The 18,135-nt window shown below is 39.9% G+C and overlaps 1 protein-coding gene across 1 annotated transcript in view; it reads left to right on the top strand.

Annotated features, from left to right (window-relative positions):
- Positions 1-1,082: 1,082 nt before the first annotated feature.
- LOC145459139 (ADAMTS-like protein 2) overlaps positions 1,083-18,135 on the top strand; it is a 27,396-nt gene continuing 10,343 nt past the window's right edge. The window contains exons 1-11 of the mRNA XM_080337764.1: positions 1,083-1,282; positions 5,718-5,941; positions 8,245-8,426; positions 10,257-10,399; positions 11,250-11,376; positions 12,044-12,124; positions 13,271-13,461; positions 14,542-14,776; positions 15,805-15,916; positions 17,030-17,121; positions 17,776-17,871. Of these exons, the coding sequence (XP_080193890.1) occupies positions 1,112-1,282; positions 5,718-5,941; positions 8,245-8,426; positions 10,257-10,399; positions 11,250-11,376; positions 12,044-12,124; positions 13,271-13,461; positions 14,542-14,776; positions 15,805-15,916; positions 17,030-17,121; positions 17,776-17,871 (1,654 nt within the window). The 5' untranslated portion in view covers positions 1,083-1,111. The remainder of the gene's footprint in view (positions 1,283-5,717; positions 5,942-8,244; positions 8,427-10,256; positions 10,400-11,249; positions 11,377-12,043; positions 12,125-13,270; positions 13,462-14,541; positions 14,777-15,804; positions 15,917-17,029; positions 17,122-17,775; positions 17,872-18,135) is intronic.

Raw genomic sequence — 18,135 nt, 5'->3', positions numbered from 1 at the left:
CTCCGATGGGGGCAATATCGCCAGCGTTGGGAATCACTGGCTTAAACCGGTACGGGTGTCATTGAAAATTATACAGAGAGATTAGCATTCATGTCTTGAACTATATTACATAACATCGTTCTTGTTACATTCCATTGATTGATTTTGCCTGGACAGTGGGTAGAAGCGTTGAAGCCAGTTTTGCGCTCAACTCGTTCGAGCTGCACTTTGCTTCGACAGTCACGGGTGTCATTGGCGAAGTCCGCATTGAGATTAGCATTCATATCTTCAACTATTTTATAACATCGCTCTCATCACATTCCATTGATTGCTTTGCTCAAATGCCCCGTCTTTGCGTCCGCAACCAATTCGGAGCAGGATGTAATCATCCTCTTGCGCAGACATTGCTTACTTTAGTCCATCAAAATAAACCGCATCGATAAATTAAACCGGCAACAATTAATCTTATAAAGTTGATCGCGGGATAAGTTGCTAATGCGATCGAAAGACAACATAGCGCGAGATTAGGCGATTACAAAGTCTGCGCGCAGATTTGTCTCAAGTGCAGCCTAGTAAATATGTGCATCGGCATTTCCTTTTGCTTGAGGTAATGTCCAAAGCGCTCTAGCTCTGTCATTTGCCGTCACGCGAGTCACCCGTTCTGTATTTTATTCATCCGAAATTCGAGACAAAGATAATTTCACGGTGGCGTCAAAATAGTTGATTCACCGTCTAACTACTCCGTGTTCGATATCTCGATGGGCCCCGTCTTTTTGTGCGATCCTCACGTCATAGCTCATGATTTTTGTTTTTCTTCGTTTTTTTCCGTGCTCGATTATTTTGAAAACAATGTATCCGCCGAGAACGAACCGAATTAAAGGTTTATCGCGATCACCGTGTTATTCTACGGATTCCTGTTCACAAACCAACCGAGGAAACCCGTGATTATAATAGACTTGTAGCTGTCGTAATTGCAAGAGTTTAGCATTTCGTCTCAGCAATCGTGAGCGACTGTTCGGCTAAGTTGTCAGCATCATGAATAGCAGAGTATAGCTAAATGGTTCGGATGTTATTATTATTCGCATCTAAACAGTGCTTTGCAAGCTCGTGTAATTTTATATTATTTTGTAGTATGATTCTTCCTAGTAGTGATAAATGCATCTGGGTCGTACTGACCTTGGCTCTCTCGGGGCTGGTTTCCGGGGATCGGCCAAGCCTCAGAAGGATGTATCGCCGATCAGAACATGCAACCTTGTCCAGGTTTTCGTATCCATCTTCGCTTAAACGGTATCTCCGCCATCAAGTAAGTAACGGGGCCGTGTTTTATGGTAGGTCGTCAATAGCAGAGTCGCAATTCAGGTGATTTTCTTGATTGAGTTATTCCGGGCGATGTACTGGTGTTTCTCTGTAATTTCGTCATATAAACTTATGATTACTAGCAAACAAACAACCATGTATAGAATGATTTCAGCCTCTCAGCGTCGTTCATTTAGTTGAAAACTGATTACAATGACCGATTTAAGATTTGCAAGCGTTGGTAAATCAGACTCATTCTAGATTTGCGTCAGTTTTTTCGTATAATATTGTTATGCTCAATCCAATATTGATTTCAGTTAATATAAGAGCTATTGTGAATAGCTATTTTAGTTTGTTTTTATGTTATTAATTTGCCAATTACCGGGCGACGGAAATGTCACTCTGTATTGGCCCGAGAGTTCACACAACGAAGAAGTAGGCCTATATGCAAGACGTAAAATAGAATTGACACAATCAGAGGTGCCAAATGATATATATGTGTGATTGGTTGAATACTAATGAGCCGTGATGCGTTTGATGAATACGGCTCGGTGCTTATGGTAGACCAGTGAACATTACAATAGTACATGCATGAATGGATGTGGTACGAAATGACGAGCAATACTAGCATCGATTTTGAGCAGTGGCCGCGAACCTGTAGGTCGCCTTAACTTCTCCTGGGGTCGCCATGACTCAAAAACATAAATTTATTGTCGTTTCGATTCCATACTCAAAATAGACCCATGCGTTTTCGTTATGGTTGTTCGCAACCTTTGACTTTGTTTTTGAGTACCCTACAGCCGATTTTCAATTTCCTATGCGATTAAGAGGGGTCATTGTACGTGACATTATTAATGTTTGGATTTTTGGAAGCAGTGCTACAATAGTATTCGATTATTATCCACTATTAACATTTTTGGAGCGCGAGCCGCCACCCAGTAGCAAAAAAGTTACCTTCTGCACATCACATTGTACATTATTAGTCTATGTTGATTTGCCGTTTCATGTTCTATCATTAAAACCAAATATGTCATTATACGCGGGAATGGTTGGAGATATTTGCAAGGTTTACGAAAATGCAGGTATATAAACTAATAAACACGTCTGGATTCTGCAAATGTGCAGGCAATATATAGACAACAGTCGCATGCGTATGCCGCATTAGCTTTGATTATGTTCATAGGGGAGGCTACGCCCGTCTCTACCACACTCACACCCTTCGGTGTAAATGTAAATGCACTCAACGTACCCGAATATCTCAAATTTCGTCATTCGACAACATATCACGATTTTCAGCGGATTGATATATAAAAACGAAACATCGCAATCGATTGGCAATACATCATGCCATGCAAAGTGAAAAGTCCCACCGCGCGGGGACAGTCCGCACTGCAGTCGCTAAAATACAATTAACGGTGCCAATTAGGCGTTAAAATAATCGACAATTCTGTGTTCGTGAAATCTAGCTCATGTGTTAATAATTAATTGAAACTTGTCAAAGACAATCATTTCGGAGCAGTATTTCAGAGGGAAAGCTACAGAATAGTTAAAACCTTACATATATTACACGCATGATTTTACCACCCATTTCCATACTATCCATATCCAACACATGCATAACATATAATTGCGTTGGCGTCGATTAACCCTGCCATCTCATCACATCACGAGATTGGACGCAGTCGATCTGAATAGGGTCAAAGTTTTGTGTTGCTTTAGTCTGTATATGAGTAATGTGAATGGAAATTCATATCTAATTCGAGTTGTATCTATATATGTGTGTATATAACCAACACAAATTAAAATTGGAATTGTGATATATATATAACGATACGCTCCGAATGGTGGCGAGGCCACGAATACACAACGTGGGTTCTGGTGGGTAACATCATTGGATCAGGCATAATTTGAGAAACAAGCGATCTCTCCAAATAACTTCTGTACTTCAAGCACTACCGGACTCTGCTGTCCCTCCTGCGTGTGATCAGCCTGCGCATGGTAGCCACACCGACGCCGCATCTCGCGTGATCGCTGAAGTAGCCGATGGATGATCTCTGCGCTGGCTCATAGCTTGACAACGCAGAAACGTCGTCGGACTTAATGTAATTAGTCAGATTTGGAAATATTTGCAACAGGAAATTGAATACTGGGGAACGAAGCAATTACGCTTCGATACATGACCGCACAGATTACATCCGCTACTCACGTCGATTTCTCTTATCGCAGCTAGTTACGTAATCCATGGTAATTTTACAAACGATACCACAACATGCCTTATTTTTGCCACGGGTGACTTGAGTCTGTTCCAATAGGCAGAGCTTCACCGGCACGTCATCGCTTAAGACACTACACTGCGAGATGCCTGTCTCAGTTAAGTGGGTGCACGAGCCAAAAATCGCAAAAGTACACAAACAATGATTGATCTGGTGATTACCGTTGAATTTAAATTCCGCGGGTGCGCAAAACATGCGCGCCGGGAAATGATTAGGGTCACGGTACGCAATGTTACTCCATCGAAATAGGATTATTGATCACCGATGATTTCGTCACACTAATTTATGCGTGTTTTTGCGGTATCTCGTTAATCAGCTGGACGACAAAGATAAAATAAAGATTTCCACCGCAATTTAATAAAGTTACATGGATAATAATATTTCCAATAACAGATTATGGAGACATATCTCGAACTGACAATCAAATTTAGAGAGGCACTTCGCTCTAAATATCATGAGGACTCAAATCACTTACAATTGGGAAAGTTATTGGCAGCAGTCTTCTTCAGAAAGCCACCGTGTTCGAACTGCAGCTATAAGATTTTTTTTTTAATTCGCTAACACGAGGGTTATCATACGTTCTCCTTTAGAAGGATTTGTCCTCCTTTTTCAGGAAATCGAAAATGTCCCCGGGAACGCCCAAATGTCCTCCTTTTTGGCAATTCGTCCTCATTTATAGCTTTGACAGCTTTGACTTCAACACAAAAGCATTTTCTTGTAAAGATTTTCAAATTACCCGTTTTGTCCGCTTTTATAAATTTTGTGATTTGTATAAAGTGTTCTCTCTTCCGGATCTCAAAATGTGGTATCCCTAACTATAACAAATGTGTGATATCTGTGGTGTCCAACTCGCAACATATATACATATCGACATTATTGAGGTTCGGTGGCATCATTGTAGGAATGAAGTGTCCCTTTAATATCGAAATTGAATCATAGCTGCCATTCCATTACGTGCATATTTTGCAAAATAACAGATGACCTTTCTCCATCCATCTCGACCGTATCAATTCGGGTAATGAACGTTAAACAACCAATCCAATCATAGAGACAACAATATTACCAGCTTGACGCGTTCTTTCTGGGAAGTGATCACTGATCATAAATCGTAAATAGAGCAATCGGTACGATGAACCAGATGAAAGAATTTCTATTGCCTTGCTAAATTTCTATTGCCTTGCACAATGCCGCTAATTAGAGGACTGCGGTCGGGCATTTAGTCGAGTACATATAGCGCTAGGAAATATGAATCCTATTTCATAAATGAATGAAATACGATATATAGTTCGGTAGCCTATTTCCGACACTATTACAAATTTTAGTCCTCATCTATAATTCTATATTGGATTGTGTGTCATTCAATGTTATTGAGAGGCTATTATAGCTACCCTTGGTAATAAATATATGGATGCGGAAAGTCTAGTTTGACATGACCTTTCATATCCAGAATTCGGTCGATCGGAACCAGGCACGGGGCAATCGTGATTTGTAATCATAGTCAATTACGACGATCGCAGCATTTTCAATCAATCACAATCGTAATCGATCGTTTTTATATTGCTTCGCAAAATAACCATTACCCAACTTGTGAGTTTTACAAGGACTGTTCTTGACTATGTCAGAAACTGGGTCCTACCAGGACTGTGACATAAGCTGACCAAAGAATAGTGAGATGCATCGTAATTATCGTCGGATTTTTGAACCTTATTGCTCATGGTTAAATGGAACGCATAAACTATCTCTATGCGTTTTAATTCCAACCTTAATTCCTGGGTTTCCTGAAAATGCTACAGAACTGTGCCGTGCGAAACTAGCCATGTTGTGTACAGCACACTGTACATACATTTTCCATTCAGCATATTCTAATGCATATGAGGATAAACACTTATTTCACATGAACTGAATTTTGGTTGCATTTTTTTCTAATTTGGAGTTTCATTCAATTTACAAGTTCTTGTGAATTCATTAATCCTAATTCCAACTCATTTTGGAAATGCTGAAGATTTCGAAGCTTTCCCACTCTGCCGACAACAAACGCTATAGCTACAAGATGCGATGAAGTGAGAAATGATTAATCGAATTTGATCGCGCAATAGATATAATTCTCGCAGCTTCGACCAAGCCACCATATCGTTCGTGTCCGTTTTTAATCCATTCGTCCACGAACAGAGATCCACATGGAGTGTCATCAACCAGAGGAGCTACGCGCATTCGCACGTGAAGGAAGAGGAGACCCGCGCGAAATTGCGCATCGCCCAACAACTCCAGATTCGCCAACGAATGAATCACGCCAAAGCGAAACCGTGGTGGGGTCAGTGGAGCTCTTGGAGTGCGTGCGGTAGGACGTGCGGCAGTGGTGTTCAATTTCAGGAAAGGCACTGTCTTGGGTCCCGGTAAGTAGATGATTTTCGTTGGTAATATCTGGGGGAAGGCCCCAGAGATTTTTTAAGAAGAAAATTTTGATAGTGCAATCAAACAGAGTGCTCAATACATTGCATTTTCATGCGCTACAGTTCCTAAAACGCAAGCGCTTCCTCTTTATATCCACGGCAAGTTTCCTTTATACGCGCAACTATATAAAATATCGGAAAAAATCAAAAGTGGGGAATGAACAAAAAAGGTTGGGAGCCATTGCATGATTGCATCATGATTTAGAGCAGTGGTTCTTAACCTTTTTGCGCCAGCGCTCCCTTTCAAAACTTATCGTGCTCCAGCGCCCCCCGCCTCATATTGTAAGGACTATAATGAAGACAGTGGGTAAGAGGGAGGGCCGGAACAACACTTCGTCAGCCCATATCAGAAAACGATTTTCTTGCGCACCCATAGAGTGATAAACCGAACTTCTGAGGGCTTCGCCCACAAGAACCCCGTCGCGTGATTTTGATGTACAGCAATGTTTATGTGGCCTGGTCACCCTATAAGCGCCAAATTTTTCTATAATGCATGAATGAAAAGGTGGTAATTGCATATATATGTCGCTATAAAACTTTTTATCCTCTCAGCCCACGTTATTAGATTTACCAGCAGCGCTGAGTGAGCTGTTGAATTATAAAATGAAGGCAGCGTAATTATTATTGAATATATTCGGACGTGACCGTTGGTACAATTAATTCGTTACATGTTGTTACTTTGTTACCTCTCGTTCTCTATATAGTCAAAATATATTGAAACGCATAAAGGTATTAAACTAAAGTAAGCACACGATTCAAAATTGGTATTTCTTCACTTGCAAACAATATTCTCTGATGGATGTTATTTGTCCTGTGGAGTGCAGATTGCGACGACAAGATAATTCGGCATGGGCGATTTAAGCACCTCCTGGACAATTAGAATTATATAAATCGAAGTTTACGGTAAACATAAGGGCGATCCTCTTCGGCTAGTGATTCTCGCTGAAGATCTATTCGTCACACTTCTCGGAGTCCTATATTGACCGGAACTTCATATGTCTTCGCGCATCGTGGCGTGGTAATGGCCGATGCCGAAATGCCTATTTATATTTTCTATAATTATGCGAATACTTCCATGGGGGAGTCGTCAAAACATGATGTGTAATTTATGTTCATTCACCGAAATAATGTAAGGCTTCCTTCGAGCTCACCTATTTGGGGTTTGGGTTGCAGCAGTTTCAGTCCTGGTAAGAAGTCAAAGTCCAATCGGTCTTTTCGGGACTTTGGTATTGGAAATATTTCGCGCTTTAATCGCACTCGAGGACCATTCGACTATAATAAACCATATATTAATTGTGTGTGGTATATTCAGGGTCAAATCAAGGTAGTTATAACAACAATCGGGTACGGTCTCATATCCTGTGGTTCGAACCATCCCGAATTCACATCTGCGATTGGCAATACGAGGAAATTAATGGTATTGGATTTTGTCTTAGTGCTTGTGTAACTATAAGTAAGTCAACGGAGAATTGGATGCATATATCTGCTTACATTGAATTTAGTACTGTACCCAGTTATTCATTTTAACATGGATGTATTCCAAACAAAACGACTCATATCATATAACGTTCATGTAAGGTTGTGAACCACAACACTAGATAGTATCATCCTTTATGACACGATAAAGAAATATTCTCACGATTTAATTTTGTAGCTCTCAATTACAAGTATAGTTATAAGAAATACTAGTTATTCATTTCGTGCACAAAGCTTCAAAACTTATTTAATGTACAAGGGGCTCTCACTCTCAAATGTTATATACAGTGCCTCCTTCTTCGATTTTCACACGCTGCGCGCTGCGGAATATAATACCTAATGCGAAATAATTTGTTGAAAATAACCCTAGCAAGCGTGACGGCAGTGTTTCAACGGGAAATCGGCGATCTGAAAGTACGCGCAATTCGTTTTACATGAATTATAATAACCCACTAAATTTATGACAGGGATATATATATCCCTGATTTATCAAACATATGTAGCAGACATCGTCGCTTAGCGCGACCAAAAATTTCGGGATTTGACATGTTTTGTGGAATGTTAATTTGCTCTGAATACCCATTAAGGATATGTCCTACTACCACATCACCTACTGCGAAGCCATTTTTCTTCAGCGCCCCCCATATCGCCCCCCTGAGCCCAGCGACCCCCATATCGCCCCACGCATTGTATTGCATTGTACAATGTTCGCATCGTAACTATCATCAAGCATTTTAGCGTAAATCACATCTGCAATGTATATGTCGAAGGTACATACCAACGCATCAACGAGGACAAATCATCTGTGAGGGATCGACTAGGAAATATCGAATATGCTCCACCGAACCCTGTCCTCCGTTGTCTCCGTCATTCCGAAAGTTGCAATGTTCTCAATTAGCATCTCAGCGAGTCAGAGGGAGGTATTACACGTGGAAACCTTACGGCCATCCTGGTGAGACATCAAAAGTTTGATATACATGACACATGCTACCATCTGCAGGAGGGTGGCACAAGCGTTGCATGAATTTTTTAATTCACCTCGTCAAATCGATGAACCGTATATGATCCGCCTAACTGCTCACTACATCGTATTGTACACCAGCACCTGCAGATGAGAATCTTTACAACATTTCACGCAATACAAGTCCGTATTGTAAACACATGCAACAGCTGATAAGAAGGAGTAAGGACAATATTCAATAAATATACATACAGTACTTTGAAACAAATTCATACAACTACGGGATTGTGATGCACACGCACAAATAACAAAGCTGTGGGCCTATTTGAATTGATAAAGTGAGACCGTTAATCGAGGTTTGAATTCACTTGTTTAGTTCACCTTGTACAGTTGAACATGAGTTTGAATAACCTTGCAATGTTGTTTAAACGAGATATCAGTTAAGCTCCAATTTCAACCAGACCATAGGGCTGTTTAAATGAGACGCTATCGAAGTTAAGACCACAAAAATGTACAGTAAATGCAATTCAAACCTCAAGCTTAATTTGATATACGTTAGTAGAAGAGGCCCCAAATTTTAGCACATAGCCCCAACGATTTTATAGAATGAGACACGTCACGTCGACAGCATTATCAGAGGTGGTCAATGGTCAGTAACGAAGTACTTCTACTTTTTTGAAGTGCTCAAGTTGTTTTCTTCTACTTCTAGTACTTACTCAAGTAGATCTGATTTTCGCTACTTCTACTTCGTAATATCTTGTGGTTTACTTACTTACTTTTCGCTAACTTACTTTTCGCTATTTTCAGTTTGTCAAGTAGAAGTAGTTTAATCCTCCAATAAGAAAGATAGCCTGACGAATTTCGGGGCTGTTTTCACGTACCAACATTGAATTTTCATAAAAGTCAAGTAAAGCCCAGAGCTTTTGTTGCGCTTCGCGCACAATAGTTTTGGAGTGTCAAGTATATGTTTTCACGAAAGTATCGGTGAATATGATTTAGGCACCGGATTGCGTGGTTCCGCTCACACCGCATTGTCGCCATTGCAGAGATTTCATCACAGTAACTATGGCCCACCATAACGCTTGAAACTACCGTTTCGCAATCTGGCAATTGCCTATCACATCGTAATCTACCAGCCCATTAAGTGTCCTAATCTGGAAAAGTGGACTCCGGCTTTTCTGAACGTTACAACTGTTTTAGCAGACCACCTTTCTGGACAATAGACGTGAAATATATTTTCCACTTTTTTGTATTTCTCTTTCAATTCCGAGTATCATGCTTTGAGTTTTAATTAATTTCAGTTCTCTTGTCTGCAGAGCATACATGTTGAAGTATAAAAGCAAGTGTAGTAATCCCTCTATTTTCCGAAAATAAAGCTCCACTATATACAATTTTACGATCCAACAAATGCTTATTCTGTCGAAAATTGATACTTACAGGGTTGCATCAATACGAATCAAGCTCTCTGCACCTCCCGCATAGCTCAATTTACAGTTTTTAACAGTCAATGCGAACGAATTACGACCGTTTTCAAAACTACTTACTAACTTGAGTAGATTTAAAGTCAGTCAATTCTACTTCTACTTCAAGTAGTTTCAGGTTGCTTATGAAAGAAGTACTTTTACTCGTACTCGAGTAGATTTTTTCGTCGCTACTTCTACTTCTACTTGAGTAGCGTTCTTGACTACTTTGACCACCTCTTCAACCAGCACAAGCACTAATATATAGATGTTTACTGTGTACCCGTACTACATTTATCTGAAAGTGAATTAAATAAATTTCTTGAGTGGTTGGTGATTATACCACGCCCATTTACACCAGACGATGAAATCGTGTCCAGCGAGCCTTGCCAAATCGTATGCATATCGACGAACGGAGAGGAGCAGCGTAACACCAAAGCCTTGGACGGCACGGAATGCAGGAGGGCGTGGGATTTCGGCAGATGCGTCAGAGGAGAGTGCCAAGTAAGTATTGGCTATTGGATGACACTAATCTGTACGTTAGGGTCAAGACCACATCTCCTACACTTTCGACTCATTTCCTAACCGGCAGCATATATTAACGTTACTTTAAGACGGCTGCAGCAGGTTAGACTTCCGCGCTTTGTTTTATATATCCAAAACATTAATATTTCCTTTTACCGTTAGACCCCGGTAAATGGTTCGAGTACTTGAGTACGAATAATAATTTTAATCTTTAGAGTGGAGTAGCGAGAGATATTTTTAGAGGACTGAAATTTGACACCCACTTTCCAATAAAACTAAATGACATACATCTTCAGTCCTGATTAACCCACAGCATCGACCTAAAATGTATAGAAATGGGCATGGTCAAAATTCAAAATGATGTCACATTGTCTTTATGTTGTGTGTAACTGGCATTATTTTCTTTGTGATCTTCTGAAAGATACATATTGGAACGTTCCACATCATCCATAACGGCAGTGAATAGTGATGACTAAATATATGGATCGCAAGTTATGGGCAACGTTTTGTAGCTTGACATTATAACATATCGATACAGCGAGACATAAGTTCACCCTAGATCCGTTATAATGGCGATCCGCAGAGAAGATACACGGTATCCAATATAGGTTAAGTATCACAAAATGCTGATACTAATCAATTCCGAATCCATAATAAGTCTTTCACAAATTATTCGTATCAGACACCAATTTAAAATTTACACTGGTCAATTTGGGGTTGTTCTCACCTATACATGTGCGTTTCTATCTATACGGCTTGTAATGTTCGACATGTTTTCGAATATTTATTTATTCATGTACACTGTAAACTAATTCTTAATGCGTTGCAGTTCATCGGTTGCGACGGGAGAATCAACTCCACAAATCTGCGCAATAGATGCGGAAAATGCGACGACGACAATGAACCCACGTGTTCCGTTATCGACGAGGAATTCTCGCACAATTTCGATGAACCAGGTTTGAGTCCTAACTGTTTTATCAGACTGAACCCATTAATACACCTGTCATTTCATCGAAAGCCCTCCTGACTATATATGGATCGTCTTATTTACAATTATTTGGTTTATAATGTCCATTGACGCCATGAATATAAACGGTCAACAGTATAGGTATGATTATATGTTCGCATATACTCCCGTAACAATGTGAATTGCTTCCAATAACTTCTGAGGATACTCAACCGCTAACATCATTAGTGCTACGGAATGACATTCATTAAAAATCATTCTCATAGTTCGTAACCATAATTCACAAAAATATGTCAAGTAATTTCACTCTGAGCTTAAGATTTAGGATGAAACGGACCTTTTTTGGTAATATAACATTAAAGACAGTATTGCAGTCTCGCACCAGTCCTAGTATGAACGATAATATCGTAATTGGCGAATTTGTAAATAGATTAGAGCAAACATAAGACGTGATCCAACAACAATTCTATACATTCCAAATTCAATGTTCTTACTCGAGTATAGCAGCACGATTCAATCATACTAAATTTGTGTCGATTTACATACGATCAATCAAACCGAAGCATGTTGACAAGCATGCTCTTGTGACCGGTGCCAAACTGGGTGGCCAGCGGTAACTCGTTGGAGACTGACATTTTACTCTTTTGCATGTACAGGAGAAATTGAAGTGGCTCGCATTCCTCAAGAATCGTATGACATCCTAATTCTCGGAAAGCGAAGATATGTTTCAGACATCGGTAACATGATAATGTAGTATGATAGGATTAGCGGCTTATTCGCGCATACCGAAACCCGCAACAGTGACCTATGCACCGGGCTCGTTGGTGCCGGTAAGGATTTGACCGCGCCTGACACACACCCGCAGTGCCTGCGTGGTTAAAATGTTCTCTGGGAATGCATGGGAGAAAAGTATGTGTTGTGTATTACCTTAACCACGATGATAGCGTAGGGTGCAAATCAACACTTTCCGATACCAAATTTTGATTTCACACTCATTCCGATGGTTAAAAACGAGTCTAATGCACCAACCCTTGACCCCGGGTGTAGGGGGTTATTCACGAGTATATAACATTTTACTCCCCCTTGCTCAGTTATTGCCACACTCAATGGTCCTTGTAAAACTAAGAAGTTGAGCAATCGTCCCTTTGTAAAGCAATCCATTATACATTATATGAAAGATATAATCGATTACAATGTTATCGAATAAAATCGATTACAATCCCATACAATGGATTATATACATTTTGTAAAGCAATTGACTATAAACAAGCCAAACAATCGATTACGATTGGGAATTTGGGATTACTTTAAATTTTATCAAATGAAATCGATTACGATCAACTGAAACAGCTGTTTTCGCAGCAATACGATTACAAATCACGATTACCGCATGTCGGATCGCCAATTCTTCATATAAGTGATTATATATTAAAGTAAGACGCTATGAATGCATACTAGACTAATCGATTTACTAAACTTGATAATTGCCGACTACAGATAATATTGAACACATGTACAACAAATTTTATCACAAGGCGTCGATCACGTAATTCCGGTAAGATATTCGAGGGATTGACCCCGTAACGCTCGCGTATATTTCATCTCACACGCTAAAACAATAAACTACAGTGCCACAGATAGTTACCGTTGAGATTCCTTTCTGCAGACACCGTGTCTGAAATATCATATGGCGTTAGCTACGATGAGAGTGAGGCCGTTCTTCACATAGTTATTGAGCGAATGTATTCGCTTTCCCAATGGTGTGCGCAAGAATATACATTACATATACTGTCATGCAATATATCAAACAGACTAGAAGTTAGAATAGGTTCAATTTCCGCCATTTCTGAGCTTGAAGCATGCCATTCGTGCCTGTTTTTCAGTTGTCAAGGACGTAGGCGGGAATGTACTCTTCCACAGCGACATCGGCTCGACGGAAGGCACTCAGGGCCCGAGAAATGTTCTCATCGCCGGCGTGGAGTTTCGCTTCAGGCAACCGGAGACTACCCTTCACACTTCATCCGATATGTATTTATTGACTACCGGATCAATCACTCAGGATATTGTCGTGCATGTGGGTAGCAGTTTGTAAAACGGACCAAGTCGATGTTTCCATGATCTACTACGCAATTTCGGAATGTCATCTTGAAGTCACAGGACTACGTTTGTCGAAATTTAGACCCAAACTCCAAAGTATCACTAGGACTGTGCAAGTGGAGTAGGGTTGTTCAAAATTAACTTTATTCGTATTTTTGCGGCTATAACTAAAATTGTTAGGCTGGCTAAAAAAAAACGTTGTACACCAAATATGAATCGATTCCTACTAGTTACTAGTAGAAGGGAAGTTATCAAAGTAGAAAAAACTTGAATTTATTACAACAAAAAAACTAAATCATATTTTTCAAATTTTACTGATCAATAACAATTTTTAGTCATTCCAACCGGTAGAAGAGAAGTTAATGCAGTTCAAAATTTTGGATTTGAACAATTGAATTGACGACGGGTAATCCCAGAATTATTAATGAAAAAATCAAATAACCTCGCTTCAACTGGTTAGAATTGCGTAGTTTTTGTAGAAACTCAACAATTTCATGGGGTTGACAGTAAATTGAAAAGAATATACTTTATAATCATTTCAAAATTTTAAAATTTCTGTAGCTTCGCCGCTACTAGTGGAAAATTGGAATTGAGCCAAATTTGGCGTGTAACCTTTTTTTAGCCAACCCAACAATTTTATCAAATATCCGCACAAATTTGAAAAAGAAAAGTTATTTTTGAACAACCCAATGTAGAGTGATTATATAAGTTTGGACTGATCTGGCAATATACTATTCTGTTCTCTGTGCATCATAACTATAGACAGGGCTATTTTATACAGTAGACAATCGTTAAGTAGTACACAGCTTATCGGATGAAAAGATGAATGTAGCAAAAACAATCCATGTATCGATCATAAATGAAGACCATATATCTCAATAGTTTTCTATCAACTATAAGCACTAACTTTATAATGATGAGATTCAGTTTCTTACATTAGGGTCAGCATATTTGATATATCACATTATATATCATAAACGTCTGATAATATCATCCTAATATGACCATCACTTTGATTCGATGGGCGTTTCAATTCTATCAAAATCTTTCTCTTCAGGTGGCTACGAGAAGACGAGGACACGCGGCTTCAATACATTACGAGTTCAAGACTCCCATATACCAAACCCAGAAACCAGAAACGACTAAGTGGACGGAAGCTACTTCTGCGGCGAAAATTGAGGTCACGCCGACCCTGGCTCCAATAAAGATATTAGTTCCATCTAGCATTGTCATGCCCACCGTTCGCACCGTCGGACCGATTGCCCGGATTGTTGAGCCAGTCGTAAGACGGGGTAGGTAATACAGCTTGACTGCATATATTTTGAATGTGGATTGCATAACATGGTATATTTACACCTACTGCCTATGAATACGCTACGCACCAAATTTGGCTTAGTTGCAACCAGTGGAAGCGAAGTTATTGCAATGACAAATAGGATTTACGGTGGCAAATTCGTTGATTACTTATTATGGACCTACCCACCGTAATAAATATTTTTCAAATCCAAAATTTTGTACTGCAACAACTTCGCTTCCACTGGTTGGAATTGTGCCAAATGCTACCGTAGATTGGAATCGGGCCATTGGTGTGCAGCGTTGTCAATGCAACCTAACAATTTTATCAAGCAGCCAGTACAATTTGAATAAAAAATTAATACAGTCCTACTGGCCAGTGCTCATTTTTTTTCGATATAGTGAGAATCGTGTGCCTCAACGAACTCTCAACAAAACTAACTTGTTAATGTTACTAACGCTATTTCTCGATTCTTTGTCAATCGGTCATTCATTGATATGTTGGGTTTTCATTTATTGAGCATAAATATAGTATAGGCCTACCCTTCAAACTTTGTAAAGTCATATATGCGCGTTACCGACATTCTCTCAAGCCATTTCGCGAGGATGCCAAGTAAGGCACAGTGAACGGTGCGCACCTGAGCAGTAAGGAATTCTAACGAACCAGTAAACATAAGATTACCGGGCATGTGTTAGTACAATTATGTATTCAAACGGTAATTCATTCAATAAACCAAGACTCATAACCGAATTGTACTTGTATAGTCAACATTATTATAACCGCACAGCTAGCATGTATGTACATTGTACATTGTACATTGTACACTGTACAATAGTTCAATAGTATAATGCGCAGTACTCGGACCGAAATTGGTTTACACGCTGCGACCTCGGAATTCGTTACGCGATTCCCCAGTTTTCGAAACTCCGGTATAGTCGATATTGATAGCAAGGGTAGACGACGAAGAATATCTTAACTCCGTATAATTCACTACTAAATTACGACATCTATTGTGTTTTTCTGCAGTAATTGTGCCGTTGCAAGTTCCAGAAGAGCGTAGTGACGGCCAGGGTTTGGATCGAGTTCATGACGAAAGTTTCCTTTATATTAGAGAATTTGAACCGGTGCCAATATCACAGTGAGTATACAAATACACCTCTGTGTCAATTTGAGAATTGAAAGATAAGCCTAACCAAGGCGGTGACCTAAATTCAGACAGTCGTCGCAATGTATCAGCTTAATTCAGAGCTGTCCGTGTCTGTAGGACATATTTACGTATAGATTATAGTAACGAATACATTGTGATATATGTAGCTGATCGTACGAGCCAAAAAAGTTTGTGATGTTATGTTGACGGTTACTCCTCGAAATTCTGTAAAATGTAGTTTGACACGTCATAGGGCGAAGATGAGAAAGTTAGCTGATCCGGCAGAATGCTAATCATAATCATGTGATTGAAAACTGCTACCCGCGACGCGTAAAGTTGGAAAAGGTTACGCGCGATGGTTAGTCGAGGTGATCCGAGTTTTCAAACAAGTGGCGCTATCTGTTACATCTGTTACATCATAATGCAAAAATGCGCTATAGGCCGCTAGTTGTCAATTTGTTGAATGAAACAGCAGCCTGCTAATAACGATACTGCAAGATCTAGAATTATTATCATCGCGAAATGAAAATCGTGACTAATTCTTACGGTACAGCTAAGAAACGGATTATAGAATATTGATATCGCTCTGCAATGGCGGGTACATAATTCGTTGATTGTTTCGTGAAGCCATTACCTAGGAGACAGAGAATCGGCACGGTCATTATCGGAAATATTTGCGCGTTTTAATGATACGCAGTGTACGCAGTTTCTATAGATAACTAGTTATAGTTTTTGCCAGTTTGTTAACTCGTCAGATCCAACTTTATTATCTCCGTCGCTCAATGAACGCTCTTCTTCCGACACGGACTTTTTGAATTTTGCATTTCCCCACAATTGCTTTTGAAAATGGTAAAACAACCCTACCAATGCGGGCGCAATTGACGGTTATGTTACGCACACACTGCGATATATAAGTGTATATAAGAGCACCGGAGTGCGCAGCTTCCATAAATGGTGGTTTCCATAATTATGTCCTTGTTAAGCTACCAAACACGTACCTTTTCCGTACAAAAATAGATTTGCTTCAAACGATTCTTTAAAACGTAATATTAAACGCAAAAGTTGGAAATATACGCCGTTAACTGACAGTTTGCACTTTATTAGAGAGACCGAAAATTTGAGCAACGAGACTGGGACCGAAGATTCTTTGGACAGTGGCGACAAGAATCCGATATTCACAGGACCAAAGTCGAACGGTAAAAACATTCATCCGTTACCTTCCAAATTTACGTGTCGAAGTAACTTACTTAGTTGAAGATAAATTTATCTCCATCATAGTTCAAGATAATTATGAAATCCCCCTTTATACGATGAAGGTTAAATTCACGTGTATGAGTCAATATGACAACATAGGAATTTCAAAGATGCAAAATTTTGACATCAAGGAAGACGAAGACTGTTGTAAGGTTCTGCATTATTGAACCGAACATTTCCTGGTTCAGTCCCAGCGCTATAGCACGGGTGACACACCCATAGCCCACATCGTCATGTTAAAAGGTCAGCGAGGGGCTTGATAGTTTTTAACGATAGGGAAGTCAGCCTCGCAACATCAAGCGTCAAAATCGGCATTCAAAACCCAGTCATGTAAAGATAAGAGTCACACTTATCGATTAAATCACACACTGTAAATAAATTGGTGGTAAACAAGTGTATTTATCAGAATCCCGTAGCAAATTTTGCTCCCATACCCATCGGCTAAGCACAATACAGAAAGCGTTGCCAGTGATACGATATCCCATTACTTCTATTGTGGGATCATCACCCTGGAATAACCGCATACCCTTAAATTAATTTGATTATTCCCAACGTCTTTCACTTCACGAATATTCATCAATAACTATGCGTTTCAGGGACTGCCGATGAGATACACAAGTACGTACCCGAAACGACCGGAATCAGAAACGATATTGCCGCAGTGGAGTCAGTGGAGAGGAGAATCCATCAAGGTTAGAGAATACACCAAACAACCATAACCACGATGACTGCACGATAGAGTTGTTAAAATATAAGGTGTTGGCGTGTTTTCGCGGCTATACTGTTACACCAGTGGTTCCCAACCTTTTTGTCTTCATTCCCCACTTCAGATTTATTCCGAGCCTTAATTCCCCACCAGGACCGTAACAGCACTTCGTCAGCCCCCCCCCCCCAAAAAAAAACGTTGGTTTTGGGCCCCTCACTGGGTGATAAACCCGACTTCTGGGGGATTAGAA

Source organism: Botryllus schlosseri, chromosome 16 (assembly GCF_051294905.1).
Source record: "Botryllus schlosseri isolate E-star chromosome 16, Bs_hap1, whole genome shotgun sequence".
Classification (NCBI taxonomy): domain Eukaryota; kingdom Metazoa; phylum Chordata; class Ascidiacea; order Stolidobranchia; family Styelidae; genus Botryllus; species Botryllus schlosseri.
This window is presented reverse-complemented; position numbering and strand designations above follow the sequence as displayed.